The sequence below is a fragment of the Chionomys nivalis genome, chromosome 21 (assembly GCF_950005125.1).
Source record: "Chionomys nivalis chromosome 21, mChiNiv1.1, whole genome shotgun sequence".
NCBI classification, from domain to species: domain Eukaryota; kingdom Metazoa; phylum Chordata; class Mammalia; order Rodentia; family Cricetidae; genus Chionomys; species Chionomys nivalis.
Window position 1 is genome coordinate 27,950,216 of NC_080106.1, and position 13,704 is coordinate 27,963,919.

General features: G+C 37.3%; 1 protein-coding gene across 8 annotated transcripts in view; it reads left to right on the forward strand.

Annotated features, from left to right (window-relative positions):
* Window positions 1-13,704, forward strand: part of Cdh8 (cadherin 8) — a 334,430-nt gene that overhangs the window by 162,543 nt on the left and 158,183 nt on the right. For all 8 annotated transcript variants that reach the window (XM_057753478.1, XM_057753479.1, XM_057753482.1 and 5 more), the window contains exon 4: window positions 6,554-6,673. In XM_057753478.1, coding sequence (XP_057609461.1) covers window positions 6,554-6,673 — 120 coding nt within the window. The remainder of the gene's footprint in view (window positions 1-6,553; window positions 6,674-13,704) is intronic.

The following is a 13,704-nucleotide window of genomic DNA, read 5'->3' on the forward strand; positions in this document are numbered from 1 at the left end:
GATTCCTGCCTGGAGAAACAAATGATGAAGACTATGGTATCACTTAAAGAAATGGATAGTGAAATGAGTTGGCTGTTTGCATTGCAAAGATTTTTCTTAGCTATGCAAAGGTTGTGTTATGTTGTAAGTGGGAACATGAAGTCAACAGACAGACCAACGCGAAACCCACATAAATATTTGCTAGTCAAGTTTATGAGTACCTTAATGCAGTGTTCTGCTAAACTATCACGTATTGAACTGGATATGACACGCTGAAAACATCCAGGACATCATGCTTCGGTTTCTAGTGCGTGTTAATTTAAATGCCAACAAGTTATGCAGGTCATGTGAAATTATGTCTCTTCTGCTCCACAACAAACAAGCCGTGTTGTCATAGAGACACCTGTGCCCATGTACCTATTGTGCAGCGTAGTACTTGGAGAAATTAATAAGGAGAATGAGAGGAGTTGAGCCAATGGTTTACTTTTATTAAACTAATGAGAGGAATCCCATCATTGCTATGACCCTTTAGGGCTGTGTTCATTGTGGTATGTATGAATGTTTAAATAAGGCCTTTTCAGATGATAATGCCTAAGCACTCTGCTTGTGGGTTGTTCCTACTGAACTCAAAACAGGGAGCTCGAAATTAAACTGTAAACTCTGAGGACAATAGACGGAGGCCAGCAGCGCTTGCCTCTTTGGATTTCAGCGATTGCAAAGGTTCTGCTTCTTCATTTTTCCACTAGCTGTTCCAGTGCTTATTCTCTAAGAATGGATTGCAAATGACTCCTTGCAAATGGGGTTTGTGTTCTTCCCATCATAATAGTTTTAGCTTTTCCTGTGTGCGCATTTTCACGCTGCACCAAACCTTTGTTTTCCTGCTCAGGGAGTCAGCACCAGCATTTTTCTTTCTGAATAATGTGCAGAATTGGTGTGCTGACTTGCTCATAAAGAAAAGTATAGCCAAGCAAGCAGAGCTACGCTACCTAAAGCCCAACATCTTATTTTCCCGAAAGCTTTTCATCTTAGTTTGTCAGCAAACACAAACCTCTAACCTGACAGACTAACATCTTTGATGGTTAATTTTCCTCGTAGTGTTTGCTGTCATGATTGGAAGGAAATGTGCGAGCTCTGCAGCTAATAGGAGGAAAGTTTCAGGTGGGGCAGGATGTGGGCAGTACTGCAGGATGTTGGTTAATTAAAATCCGCGCAGCATATCGGCACGTTTCATTTAGCAAAGAATCTGGATGCGGAAAAAATGGGTTTGTTAAAAACAGAAATCACCTTGGAATGATCTGCTCATTCCTACTTGACTTGACTATAAGGCTGGACTGTAGCGACATGGGATCATTTTTGTTGACAACAGCTGGAGACACAACAGCTGTATTATTATAATTAGGATCAGCATCCAGTTGGATTATAATAGGGGCTTTCTTGGAGAAATGGCACAGTGTCAAATTTATAGTCACTAGCTAAATGAGTCTCTTGTATCCTTGACAAAGGGACAAAAACAGTTCCAAATGAAAACACAAACAGTGGATCCTGGTTGTTATATTTCCTGGGTATTACTCAGAGTCCTATTTATCACTCAGCAAACACTTGCTGCTTTGAAGAAACATTATCCTGCAAGGTTTACACTTTTCAATTTCCCTCCACGCTATGCATTCTGCATGCATTTGTATGGAGAAGCCGGGGCTGCAGCTTGACGTGGAAGATTTTCTGCTGCAAGATTAACTTCGAAGCATCTATTTTCCTTCTTCGGGATAATCACTTGACAAATGCATCCACATAGTCTCCTCGCACATCTATTGTAGGTTACAGGTGCATCAGCAGTCTTGAATCACTATGGAGAAATATCATCCTTGACAGAAAGGAGTGCTGCCTGTTCCTTCCCAAGTGCCTAACATTGAAAGATGTGGATTTCTAGAAGCCGGGTTCAGGCAGACATATCTTGAATGAGTCTGTGGGCAAAAGCTTGTCTTAACACTGTTGTACCTGTAGTTCATCTTCAGAGTCTCGTGGGATTTGCATGGTCTTAGAGTATGCATTTCTATTCAAACAGCATCAGAAAACTTGTTTTGGCAAGTGTCTGATGCCCGGCTTTGTGCTCACAACATTAAACACTTTTCTCTTTCTGACCCAAGAGCAACTTATCCTGAAGCAGAATCTGATGTGAAACAGATTGGAAGAGGTCATGTGCTGATGAATGTGAGAGTGCATGCCAATGTTTGGTGTTTTTGTTTGTTCTTTTGACAATTTGGTAATGAAATCACTTTCTTCTTATGAGTATATTGCTATATATAAACATAAATGCATATATACACTGGTTTAATTTGGTTGACAGATTCATGTATTTGTTGTTTAGTGATCAGTTCACAAGTATTAATATATTTAGTACCTCATATATATGTACAGTGGGTAAATTTAAAACCATTTAAAAGAGAAAGACAGTAAGCTTTTTGAAATATTTTGAAATATATATATATTTTGAAATATATATATATTAATATATTTAGTACCATATATATATAATACGGTGGATAAATTTAAAACCATTTAAAAGAGAAAGACAGTAAGCTTTTTGAAATATTTTCAGTAGATTTTGCCCAGGGTTTCCATGAATTACTTCACTGAATTCTCTGAACCTATCTGTATTGTAATGATGACTATCAACTTTGCCAATACAGACAAGGATGCCAGTGACTAGAAAAGTTCAGATATTTGACTAAATGCACAGAATTTGAATAAAATTAAGAGATAGAAATGAAATCTGTGCTCCGGTTCAAGACAATCTGACTCCGGAAAATGTATTCTTTCAACCAGAGTCGTGCATAACACTTCGAGGTCTGCCAAATAAAAAAGATCCTATTGGCCCATGAAAGAGCTAAACTGCAGAGCTGCTAAGCCTCTCCCTCATGGACCAGTCCAGTGATGGGAAGCCTCTCACAATGAAATGAGACCACATGACAGTAGATAGGGAAGCAGAAGTCATGGAGACAAATTTGGAATCAGCAAACTACCAAGGACATATTCTCGCCTTCTTTTTATGAGAAATGATCTGCCTGTCTCATTTCTCCAGGTGAATAGTTTTAAATAAGCTAAGTTTAACAAACAAATCTGAACAAGAGTTTTCCTTCACAAAATAATCATAGCAGAAATTAAAGTGCCAAAGTAAAAAGAGGGCAGTTCAGTTATGACTTTTGCTCCCAGCACATATTTTGAATCATGGTTTTATATCAGAATGGCCTGAGAGGATTTAATGAAATATTCTACCACAGTCTATATCATGTCATTCTGGATGGGAATTATAGGCGCCATATTTTGAAGGGGGCAGACTGGAGACATGGACATTATGTCTAAGTTTAAGATGATGTAATTTCTAAATTATCTACAAGCCTCATTTTGCTTAACCCCCAATATGTCTCTCTGTCTCTCTATGTATCTCTCTATGTATGTATGTATGTATGTATGTATGTATGTACGTATGTACGTATGTATGTATGTATGCATCTATCTATCTATCTATCTATCTATCTATCTATCTATCTATCTATCTATCTATCATCTATCTATCTATCTTTCTATCTATGGATCAACCTACCTACCTACCTATCTTCTGAATTTGAGTCAAGTTAAATGCTTTGCCTGAAAGTATAAGAATGTGTTTCAGAAAACATTATACCATTATGTGTGCAAAACCTTCCACAGTACTTTGCTTCAACCTAGCCCACAGACCTGTGCAAAGGTGAAATTCTTCAGAAAATATTTAATATTTACTCCTCTACAATTATATTTTCTAATTTAAGAGTCAATGCAGGAAACAGAAGATAATTTTGATGGCGGTAGCAAGGTTTTGATTTTTCAGTGTTTATTCATGCTCAGTTAGTGACTGAACTCACTAACAAAGTATCAGAGTGAGCATTAAACTTGAATTATTTTACATGCCAGCTTATCACTTCACAATGGGAAAACAATATCTCTTGGTAAAAACTTAAACTAGACACACTGAATAGCAAAATTCTCCTGTGCCTTTCTGTGCAGAGTTTCCCACTTGTCTTCATTCTGATATCTGCCAGCTCTTTAAAGGTATCTTGGAATATTTCTATTCTTTATTCATTGTTTTCTTCATTTTTTAAAATGAATTTTTCAGGCTATGCCAATAGTCAATGCATATCTTCTTTAAAGCTTTCATGTGCTCTCACAAAATATTGTAGAGTGCAATTTTAGAAAAATATAAATGAATTCTCTTGTACTGGAAGATAAGGTTCTCTGGGGTTAGAAACCTCATGTTTTTTTTTTTTCTCTCGTAGCATTAAAAATACCATGGATGAAGATAGAAGAGTCAGCCTGACAAAGTTCTTTAGTAATCTATTTTATACAGAAATTAAGTTCAACTCACCAGGAAGGAGCCTGATGGCCTGACCAACATACAAATTCCTGGTCCTTTGATGCTATCATTTACACTACTAACCTCTCATTTTAGGATGGAACACATTCAAACTGTGATTATCCCTCAGTCACTTAATCACCAGATTATCTTCTTAATACACAAGCAAAAATAAGGGAATTGAAAGGAGTGTCCATTTTATGTAATTGTATCCCAGTGGTCTTTATTGGACTACTGCTATAACTGCATAACTGATCTGTTCTCCTAATCAGCCTCTTCACCTCCAAGTAAATTTGGCACCACGCAGATCAGAAGTGACCATATCAGGAATTGACCTGGACTTGAAAGGTCTCCCTGTTTCCTACACAGGGCAAATGAAATACATATGCTGCCATCCAAATGGCCCCTCAAATTGATCCTAGCTTGAATCTCTAGATCCACATTTGATAGCTGACTTTCTCCATCATCTCTTCCAGAATTGTTTTGGAACTTCTAGCTCCCTGTCCTCCCTTCACATGAAAATCTTTGCAATCAATTGTTTCCAAGTCCATATAATATTCAAATAATTGCCATTATTGGTATTCTAAGTATTCATCTTCACCAACAAGATTGATATGTCACTTTGGAAAGTGAGTCTATGCACACATACACACAAAACATATGTACATGCACACATGCACACAAACCAAAATGCATTGTGTTCAGTGTATGGTTAAGTATGTTATAAAAGTGTAATTTAAATATTCTTTAAAACTTATAAAGCATCATTTTGAGTATAAATTTCAATTTTATACAACTATCAACTACTCAGTAAATACCTTATTTTTTCTGAGCAATAACAGCATTTGAGAGCATCTCAAAAACATTTGGATTGACAAGATCTTGCAAGAGATCAATCTGTTTCAATCAACACCAAGCTATACTATTCAGATGCACCCTTTATCTCCTTCAGTATTAAAATCCTCTTCCTCTAAATGCCTGGCACAGTAGCAAATGACTGTACAAAGCTGATAATCCCAGGCATGGCTTTGTAGCTCTCCTTGACTAAACACAGCTGCCTGGCCCAAGGCCAAAGTCCCATCTTCACAGGCCATCTCATCTCCCACTTCTTCAGTCTTGCAATGTGAATACAGATCTCTCAAAGTGCACTGCAGTTCCCAATACCAGTTCATAGCCTCCTATAATCTACTGCAGTCATTGTTGTGGTGTTGTGGTAGCATACATACTTTTGCTTGGTCTTGTTTCCTTCATTTACCTCAAGAGTTTGACAAAGGACACCCTCCAGTAAATAATTTCTTGGGATTTCTCCTACTCATTTGTCTGTGGGAATCTTGACATTTCTTTAACATTTAGTTTCAGTGTAATCTGCCTTTGAATCTTGTTCATGACCATTCTCTTTGTGCTAGACCAAAAGATGGGCACATGCTTGTTTCACTTGTATTCACCTGAGTAGCTTAGTCAATTGGTCTGCTTCCTTCTCTTTCTTCGCACCACACAACTCTAAGCTTCTTTAGTACAAGGATTTGGGATTAGCATATATACTGCCAGCCAGGCAAGCTCTATGTGTGCAGTTGTTAGAAAACACAGAAGATTAATGTATGAAGAGCTTTCCCTTCTGTTATCCATGGGTCTAATTACCTGAGCCTGCTGATTAATTGGTGGTTCCTATCTTATTTTATATTCTGAGAACTTAAATGTGATGGAATAAAATATTCTTTTGATATTTATGTTCGGCTTTTTTACAGCAGTCAACATTTCAAGGTACATTCAATTGTACTTCGGCAAAACTCAAATGCTATATGCTGTATTATATTATTAACCTTTTGTTTCATATTTCTTTGATATGATTCCTTTCCATATTCCTTAAACCCACACAACTCTATTAGATACCCTTGACTACAAAGACATCTTAAATAATAGAGATGAAATGCACCATCTTAATTCATTATTCCAACCTAGCAATACTGTTTTCTACAATACATTTGTTATGTTGAAATTTTGACAAAGCTGTTTGCCTCTATCTATTAAGGAATATCTATCTATCTATCTATTTCGATTTGTCTGTCTATCTATCTTTTTACCTATATGTGTACCCTGGGCTTATATATAATATACTTGAAAAAATTTAGCACTCGGCAAAAATTAATATGCAAATGATTACCATTTTCCCTCTTTTTTAAACCTTAGGTACATCTGTCACTAATGTAACAGCCACCGACGCTGATGACCCAGTTTATGGAAACAGTGCGAAGTTGGTTTACAGTATCTTGGAAGGACAGCCGTATTTTTCCATTGAGCCTGAAACAGGTTTGTGGCTTAAATTTTAAATTCTATTTAACATGTTTTGCTTCAGGGAAACACTTGTTGGTATCTGGCTTATGAAATGTTCTGGCTAAATATTTCACTGACTATACCAATAATATTTGACTTCACACTGTGAGGGACATGGTTAGCCCTGCAAACACTGATACTGATTAAAATGAATTATGAGTCTTGGGTTGGGTATCACCTTTTCAGCAGATGGTCTAATACCATTTTTACCCTGGAGTAAAGCGAAAAAAAAAGTGTTTGTTTCATGGGAGTTCACTATCGTATTTAGGTATAGATTCAATAACTTATTGGATTTCTGTTAAGTGACAAGTCATTTTCTAAGTGTTGCTTTGTCTGTCTACAAAGTGGGGTTGGATCCTCCCCACACATACCTGTGTGGTAATATTGATGGTACATGACAATTCATCACACTGTTATGTCTCTATCATTGCATTGATCAGAATTGCCCTCCCTTGATATCTGATCATTTGAGCTCTCATTAAGATACTTGTATGATCCAAGTCAAAGCCAGCTATTATTACCAGTTATGATTGGGCAGAAGTTATAAATAATTCCTTAGGGGGGATAAAAAGAAACAAGCTAGGTAAAGCTGGTCCACACCTTTAATTCTAGCACTCAGGAGACTGAGCCAGAAGGATCTCTGAGTTTGAGACCAGACTTGTCTACAGAGCCAGGACAACCAAGGCTACATAGAGAAACCATATCCTGGAAAAACAATACAATACAAAACAAAATCTACCACCACCATCAACAAAAACAAAAAAGAAAGAAAAGCAAAATAAACATTAAGCACATATACACATAGATATTGATGTCTCTTAAAAAGAGATGAAATAGAAAAGATCCTCATATGAACAATAGATTTTGTAAATGAAGATATTTATCCCCAAATACATTAACATTGCCTAAGATTAAATTTGTTTTGACAGGTTGTATTAAGTCATGGGGTTTTATTTATAGCATATACAATATTAGTATATTTTATTGATGTCAATGTTGTTATTAAAATCAGTTGTTAATAAAAACACTTTCTATTGTATGTATCTGTCTTCTCTATGCTGTGGTTTCTCTTTTCATTTCGTTGATGAGAAACAATCAACCTACCTGTGTACCTGTTCCCTTTGCTTCAAAATTTTTTACCACTGTTGAGAGCAATTCCATCACTTGTCATTAGGTCAGCCATTAATCAAATTAAAAACTGAATTCTTCTTTGTGCTTTTCAAAATAATACAAAGAGAAAAATATGACTTTAAAAGTAAGAACTCTGTTTATACATAAATAGGTCACAGCTGCAGAAGTAAACATAAATTTAGAAACAGGAGAGTGTACCTTGTAAAGTGCAATCAAGGTTATGATTTGACGTTTTTCCCCAGTGAAGAAGGAAGTCTATTGTAAAGTTTATGCCATTTGAACCCTTGAATAACCCTGGATATGGCAGAGTAATTTATTGTTTAGAAAGAAGGGGAGTCTACACATTCATTACAAGTCCCAGTCAAAGGTTTAGAGTTAGAATGGGAAGAAGCTAGGACTCCCATCTAAATCTCTGATTTCATAGCTAATATGAGAATGCTAGATTTTTTTAAATTCTTCCCTGTATCCCTCACTACTTCTATCCATTCCTCCTTCCTTCCTTCCTTCCTTCCTTCCTTCCTTCCTTCCTTCCTTCCTTCCTTCCTTCCTCCTTTCCTCCCTTCCTCCCTTCCTCCCTTCCTCCCTTCCTCCCTTCCTCCCTTCCTCCCTTCCTCCCTTCCTCCCTCCCTCCCTCCCTCCCTCCCTCCCTCCCTCCCTCCCTCCCTCTCTTCCTTTCTACCTTCTCTTCGTTTTTTCTTTCCATTTTTTCATTTCTTTCCTTGTCTTTCATAGCCGGAGCTCACAACCAAGAGATTGTTTTAGATTCTGACCTTAAACTTCTACTCTTTCTGCACTCACTTCCCAAGTCCTAGAATTACAGACGTGAACACCACTAGAGCCAGGAACCTTGAACTTCACTTTTGATAGGGAAGAGTTTTGTTGAAAGGGCTTCCATCAGAAAGAAATCTGTTCACATGGACATTTTTGTTCTCCTTTTCTAGTATAATAAAGATATTAAGTCAACAATTTCCAGTGAGCATTTGCTATGTGAAGTCACTGAATTAAACTTGGGGAGAAAAAAATTACAATGGCTAGTCTCAGCTTGCAATGTCTCACAATCTATTTTAGAGGAAATGTTTTCTTTTTTTTTCAACAAATATAGTAAGCATTGTGATGTCTTCTAAATAATTGATATCTGGAATAACTGTTGTTTGGTGTAGATAACTAAAGCTCCCTACCATAGTAAAAGTTTCATGGGCATATATTGCCATTTGTGTAATTAAACTATCTGAACTACATAAATTCATAATATTTTTAGCCAGTATAATACCAACACACCCATTTAAACTTTATTGTTTGGAGTTTTACTGCAATAAAATTGTCTGATATGTATTTTAGTAGGTTAATTCTGATGCTACTTTGAATAATGCTTTACAGAGAAATGAATCTTAAACAATTCACATAGCAGTTGCTAAGTAAGCACTGGGCTGATGAGGGTTTCAGTTTAGCTTAAGAAGTTACAATGAAATTCAAAATAGACTGAAAATTCAATAATCAATAAAGAATGAATTCAAATTATGTTCTTAAAATGGCAAAGCACTTGTAAAGTGTATTGATTACAGCTTTGATAGTACACAATCCTTTCTGAGCCAACAAGGAAGGTTCTTATAAACATTATCTTATTTGGGCCTCATATGGCCTTGGAGAAGTGACTTCTGAATGAAATTTACACATTGCTCTGTAACTTTTCACATTATTACACTTGAGTATATTCAAATAAGAGCAAAAGGTGGTTGCTATTTCCAGGGAACCTAATTCTTATTGTTTCTGAAAAAAAAAAAAACCCTCTCTTTTTCAAAAAAACAAGCTGATAAAAGAGATGGAGTGAGGAGACCTAGAATTATATAGAAATAGAAAAATAAACATCACAGAAAATCTGATGTTTTATTTTTATAAGCCTATAGAGATGATGTCAGTGTTCTTAGAGTAAAAGAACCAATAGAATGAATATGTGCATTCAAGTGGGATTCCTTAGATTGGCTTAAAGCAGACAGTTCAGGCATCCACCAAAAGATGCTGTTCTAGTGAAAGCATGAGACCCTGCCGCTATGAGCTCAGCAGCTCCATCTGACTTTGAGGGCCTACAGGATTCTAGGAGAGCTATTGATCTCAGGTCCATATTGAATGAAGATGGGTTCAGGTGCTATGAAGAATGACAGTAACGATAGTGGCAGTAGCAAGATGACAGGAGGTTTGACGAACTTACCTACACAATATGAAGGCAAATAGGTGAAAAACAAAAGTTTTTTTTTTTTTCCCTTCCTACTTCTATTTATTTGGGCTGCCACTGGATAGTTCTGTCCACATTTTGTGTGTCTCCTCCAAATTCAATTGAACTTTTCAGGAAAAATTCCTCACTAATGTACCTAGGGGCTTGTCTGTAAGTTGATGCCAGAGGCAGTTAAGGTGGAAACCAAGATGAACTATCACACAAATTAAATGCATTTGGTGTTGATCAGAAGTCAAGAATTACTTAGATACTCTGAGAAATAGACAGCAAAATGGAGTTTGGAATGAAAGGGGCTTAATGGGGTTTATGATTAAAAGATCAAATGAGTCAGGAAGCCAAATTTGCAGGGAAGTTCTTCATGTCAGATTCTCATCAGAGAAAAAAAAGAACAAAGGAAGGAAGGAAGAAAGGAAGGAAGGAAGGAAGGAAGGAAGGAAGGAAGGAAGGAAGGAAGGAAGGAAGAGAAGGAAGGAAGGAAAGGAAAGGAAGGAAGAAAGGAAAGGAAAGGAAGGAAGAAAGGAAGGGAAGGAAGAAAGGAAAGGAAGGAAGGAAGGAAGGAAGGAAGGAAGGAAGGAAGGAAGGAAGGAAGGAAGGAAGGAAGGAAGGAAGGAAGGGGGAACAGGCTAGGCAGTTCTGATAACATTTTGAACTAATACCTGGGGATCCTTGGAGTGGTTGAAGCATCTCATATTGCACACAGGCATCCAGTCTCTAGCATATAAACTATGCTCAGGCATGGGCTTGGGGGTGTCTAGAATGTTCTTTCTTTAACTGAGAAGTCCTGTCTTATGAAACCAGTGAATGCCATGATAAGAGTGGCAACACGCAGAGTCATCAAGTCTCGGCCATTTACGAGGCGTGTACATTGTAAAATACACTCCATGTAACACAAACATCAAAAATGTCATCTAACTTTGTCCTGGATTTAAAATCCTAGAAATAGTAAAGAAATTGCCACAAATGGGCAGAACCTTCTGTAAGGACACTGTGCCTCTGAAGGCATTTGTCATTCTTAGCTCAACTGTCAGTTTGACACAACTAGGAAGAGGAAAACTCCGTTAAAGAATGGCCTCTATCAAAGGGCCTGTAAGCATGCCTTTGTGGTGGTTTCTTGCTGATTGACACAGGAGGACCATGCCCACCGTGAGCGGTAGTATCCCTAGGCGGGTGAGCCCAGGCTTTATCAGAAAGGTAGCTGAACATGACCCTGGAAGCAAGTCAATAAATAGCATTCATGCATATTTTCTACTTTTATTTTTAACCACATGTTTGTATCTTCAATTCCTGTCCCGACTTGCCTTTCTGGTAGATAGAGATCTGGGAATTGTAAAATAAAATACTCCCTTTCCTCTCCAAGTTTATATTGTTCAGTATATTATAAGAACAATGGAAAACCAAGCTAGAAAAGCATTTTTAATGAAATATCTCTATACATGTATGTGTTTGGTTTGTCTATGATTTCAGAGAGGGACCCAGCACAATTCAGTCATAAAATGTTATCAGTTATACAGGGTCAGCCTTTTTCCCTTTTCACAAGAACTTGATCATGCTAGCCAAGGGTCAGTCAGACCTGTAGGTAAAGTGGTTAACATCTTGACAGAGACCATTCACGCAACAGGCTGTGCAATGGAGGTTGTTCAGGGTCTTTGTGAAGTAGATTGCCCTTTGACCATTGTCAGCAAATCCTTGGAGAGAGAACATTTTCAAGAGGTTAAAAAATTCCAAAGGATAAGAGACAGAAAACAACCTTTATTTTTTTTTTATTTTTTTAATTTTTTTTGTCCTCACTATAATGTTAGAAGCAGAACTTTTGAATTTGGAACAGACAAATTCTGCTTCCCAGGGCTTATTACCTTCTCCCAATGTAGAATTAGGTTGTACTGATGTAATCATTTAACTCGGGAAGTTTCCCTCACCTATTTCAGATATCAGGACCACCGAGAGAAACAGAATTGTCTCATTTTGTGTCTTCATTTTGCAAATGAACACACATGCTTAGAAAGAATGAGTTAAAAAGTTCCCCAGCCTTTTAAATAAAAATATGTTGTCCAATCGTGATGACAGGAAAATCGAAGCATGAACATGAAACATGAACAGCCATTCTTTAATAGAACAATCACTACAGTTTTGGCATGGTGCTGCTTGTATCCACTCACCTCATCAAATTTGTGTTTGTTAATTCCATAGAGTTATTTGAATAGCTCCTTAATGTCATTCGGGTATCACTAATGACAGAACAGTGGGACTTTGAGGCTCAATTTGTTCCAAGTTGTATTGAAAGTAAATTTGCCTGATTCCGCACCCCATTTTTTTTTAAACTGTTCTAAGCTGCCACTTGACATCCACATGGTGTATCTTACATCAGGAGAGGTCTTTGGCTTGGAAAGCGACATACTGACCTTAAAACAGTCCCAGGTTTCCTGTATAAGTAGGCATAAGAGGGAGGCAGTGCAGTGTTGGGAAAGATGTGAGTGGAAGCAATTGTAAAATGCACCATCATTTTTGTGAATAGCTTTTATTATGGTACTTCAAAAGGCTCAAAATAGCTTATTTGTAGTCTAAAAATATTGCTGTTTTTCTTTTCTCTCTCCACCACCCCCAATACCATATGTTTGCTTATGCCATTTTGGGCACAGACGGGGAGCAATGTCGCATTTCTTTCAACCGCTCCAGTTTGAGGAGAGCAGGGAGGCAGCAGTCACACTGCACGCTAAGCAACTGAAGACAGAACTTGTAAATGAAATGCTGGGCGAGAAAACAGTAAATGCTTAATTATCTGAGGAAACCAGGGTAAAGTTTCAGGACAGTCCGAGCTTTGCTTCAGGCAGGCGAGAGTATGAAAAATGACCTGCTGAAAAATAAACCAACTTAATTCATTGACCTTTTTTTTTCCTTTCTTTCTTGAAACTAAGACCATCTTTCTTCATTGGATACAAATAACATTTGTCTCAGTGGAACCTGTAAAAGGAGCAAAGGGAAAAAAATACTCCTTGGGGGGGAACCATGTAATGAATGGTTCTCTTTTAGAAAAATCAAGATAATAATGGAGTCTTCATGGAATGCCTGAACAGAATTGAGTCAATTTAATGCCTTCAGAGTCAGTGATAAATTGCAAACACGCAGGGCACAGGGTCTCTTTTTAATCAGGATTGCTTAGGTTAACATGGCTATAGGATCAGCTTCATGTGTGTCTTTGAGGAGTGAGCACAGATTTTCAGGCAAGCCAAATGTGCTGGCCTATGCACAAACTACTAGGAATGACTTCATAGTTCTCATTAATTGGTATTTATTCAACTTCCTCATTCTAAATCATGCTCTAGGCACTAAGGGTGAGGCATTGTGCATAACCAATGCTAAGTGTGCATTAAATTTACAACATGTAATTATAAAACGTTGAATTTGAATATATCTTACATAGCAGATACATAAAGCATACACATGGATATAGGGGACAGGAAACAGGTGTCATTATTTATAGATAATGAGGATTGCCCAAACTTCTATAGAAGAAGAAAATCAGAATGTTTTCTCAAAGTTCTCAGAGATTTCTGAAACTTTGATGGGAGTGGAACAAGTGGCAGATTTGGCTGTGGGAGAACTGCTAATAAGGTCTTGCATTAAAACCAAATCAGCTGGCATCCTAGTG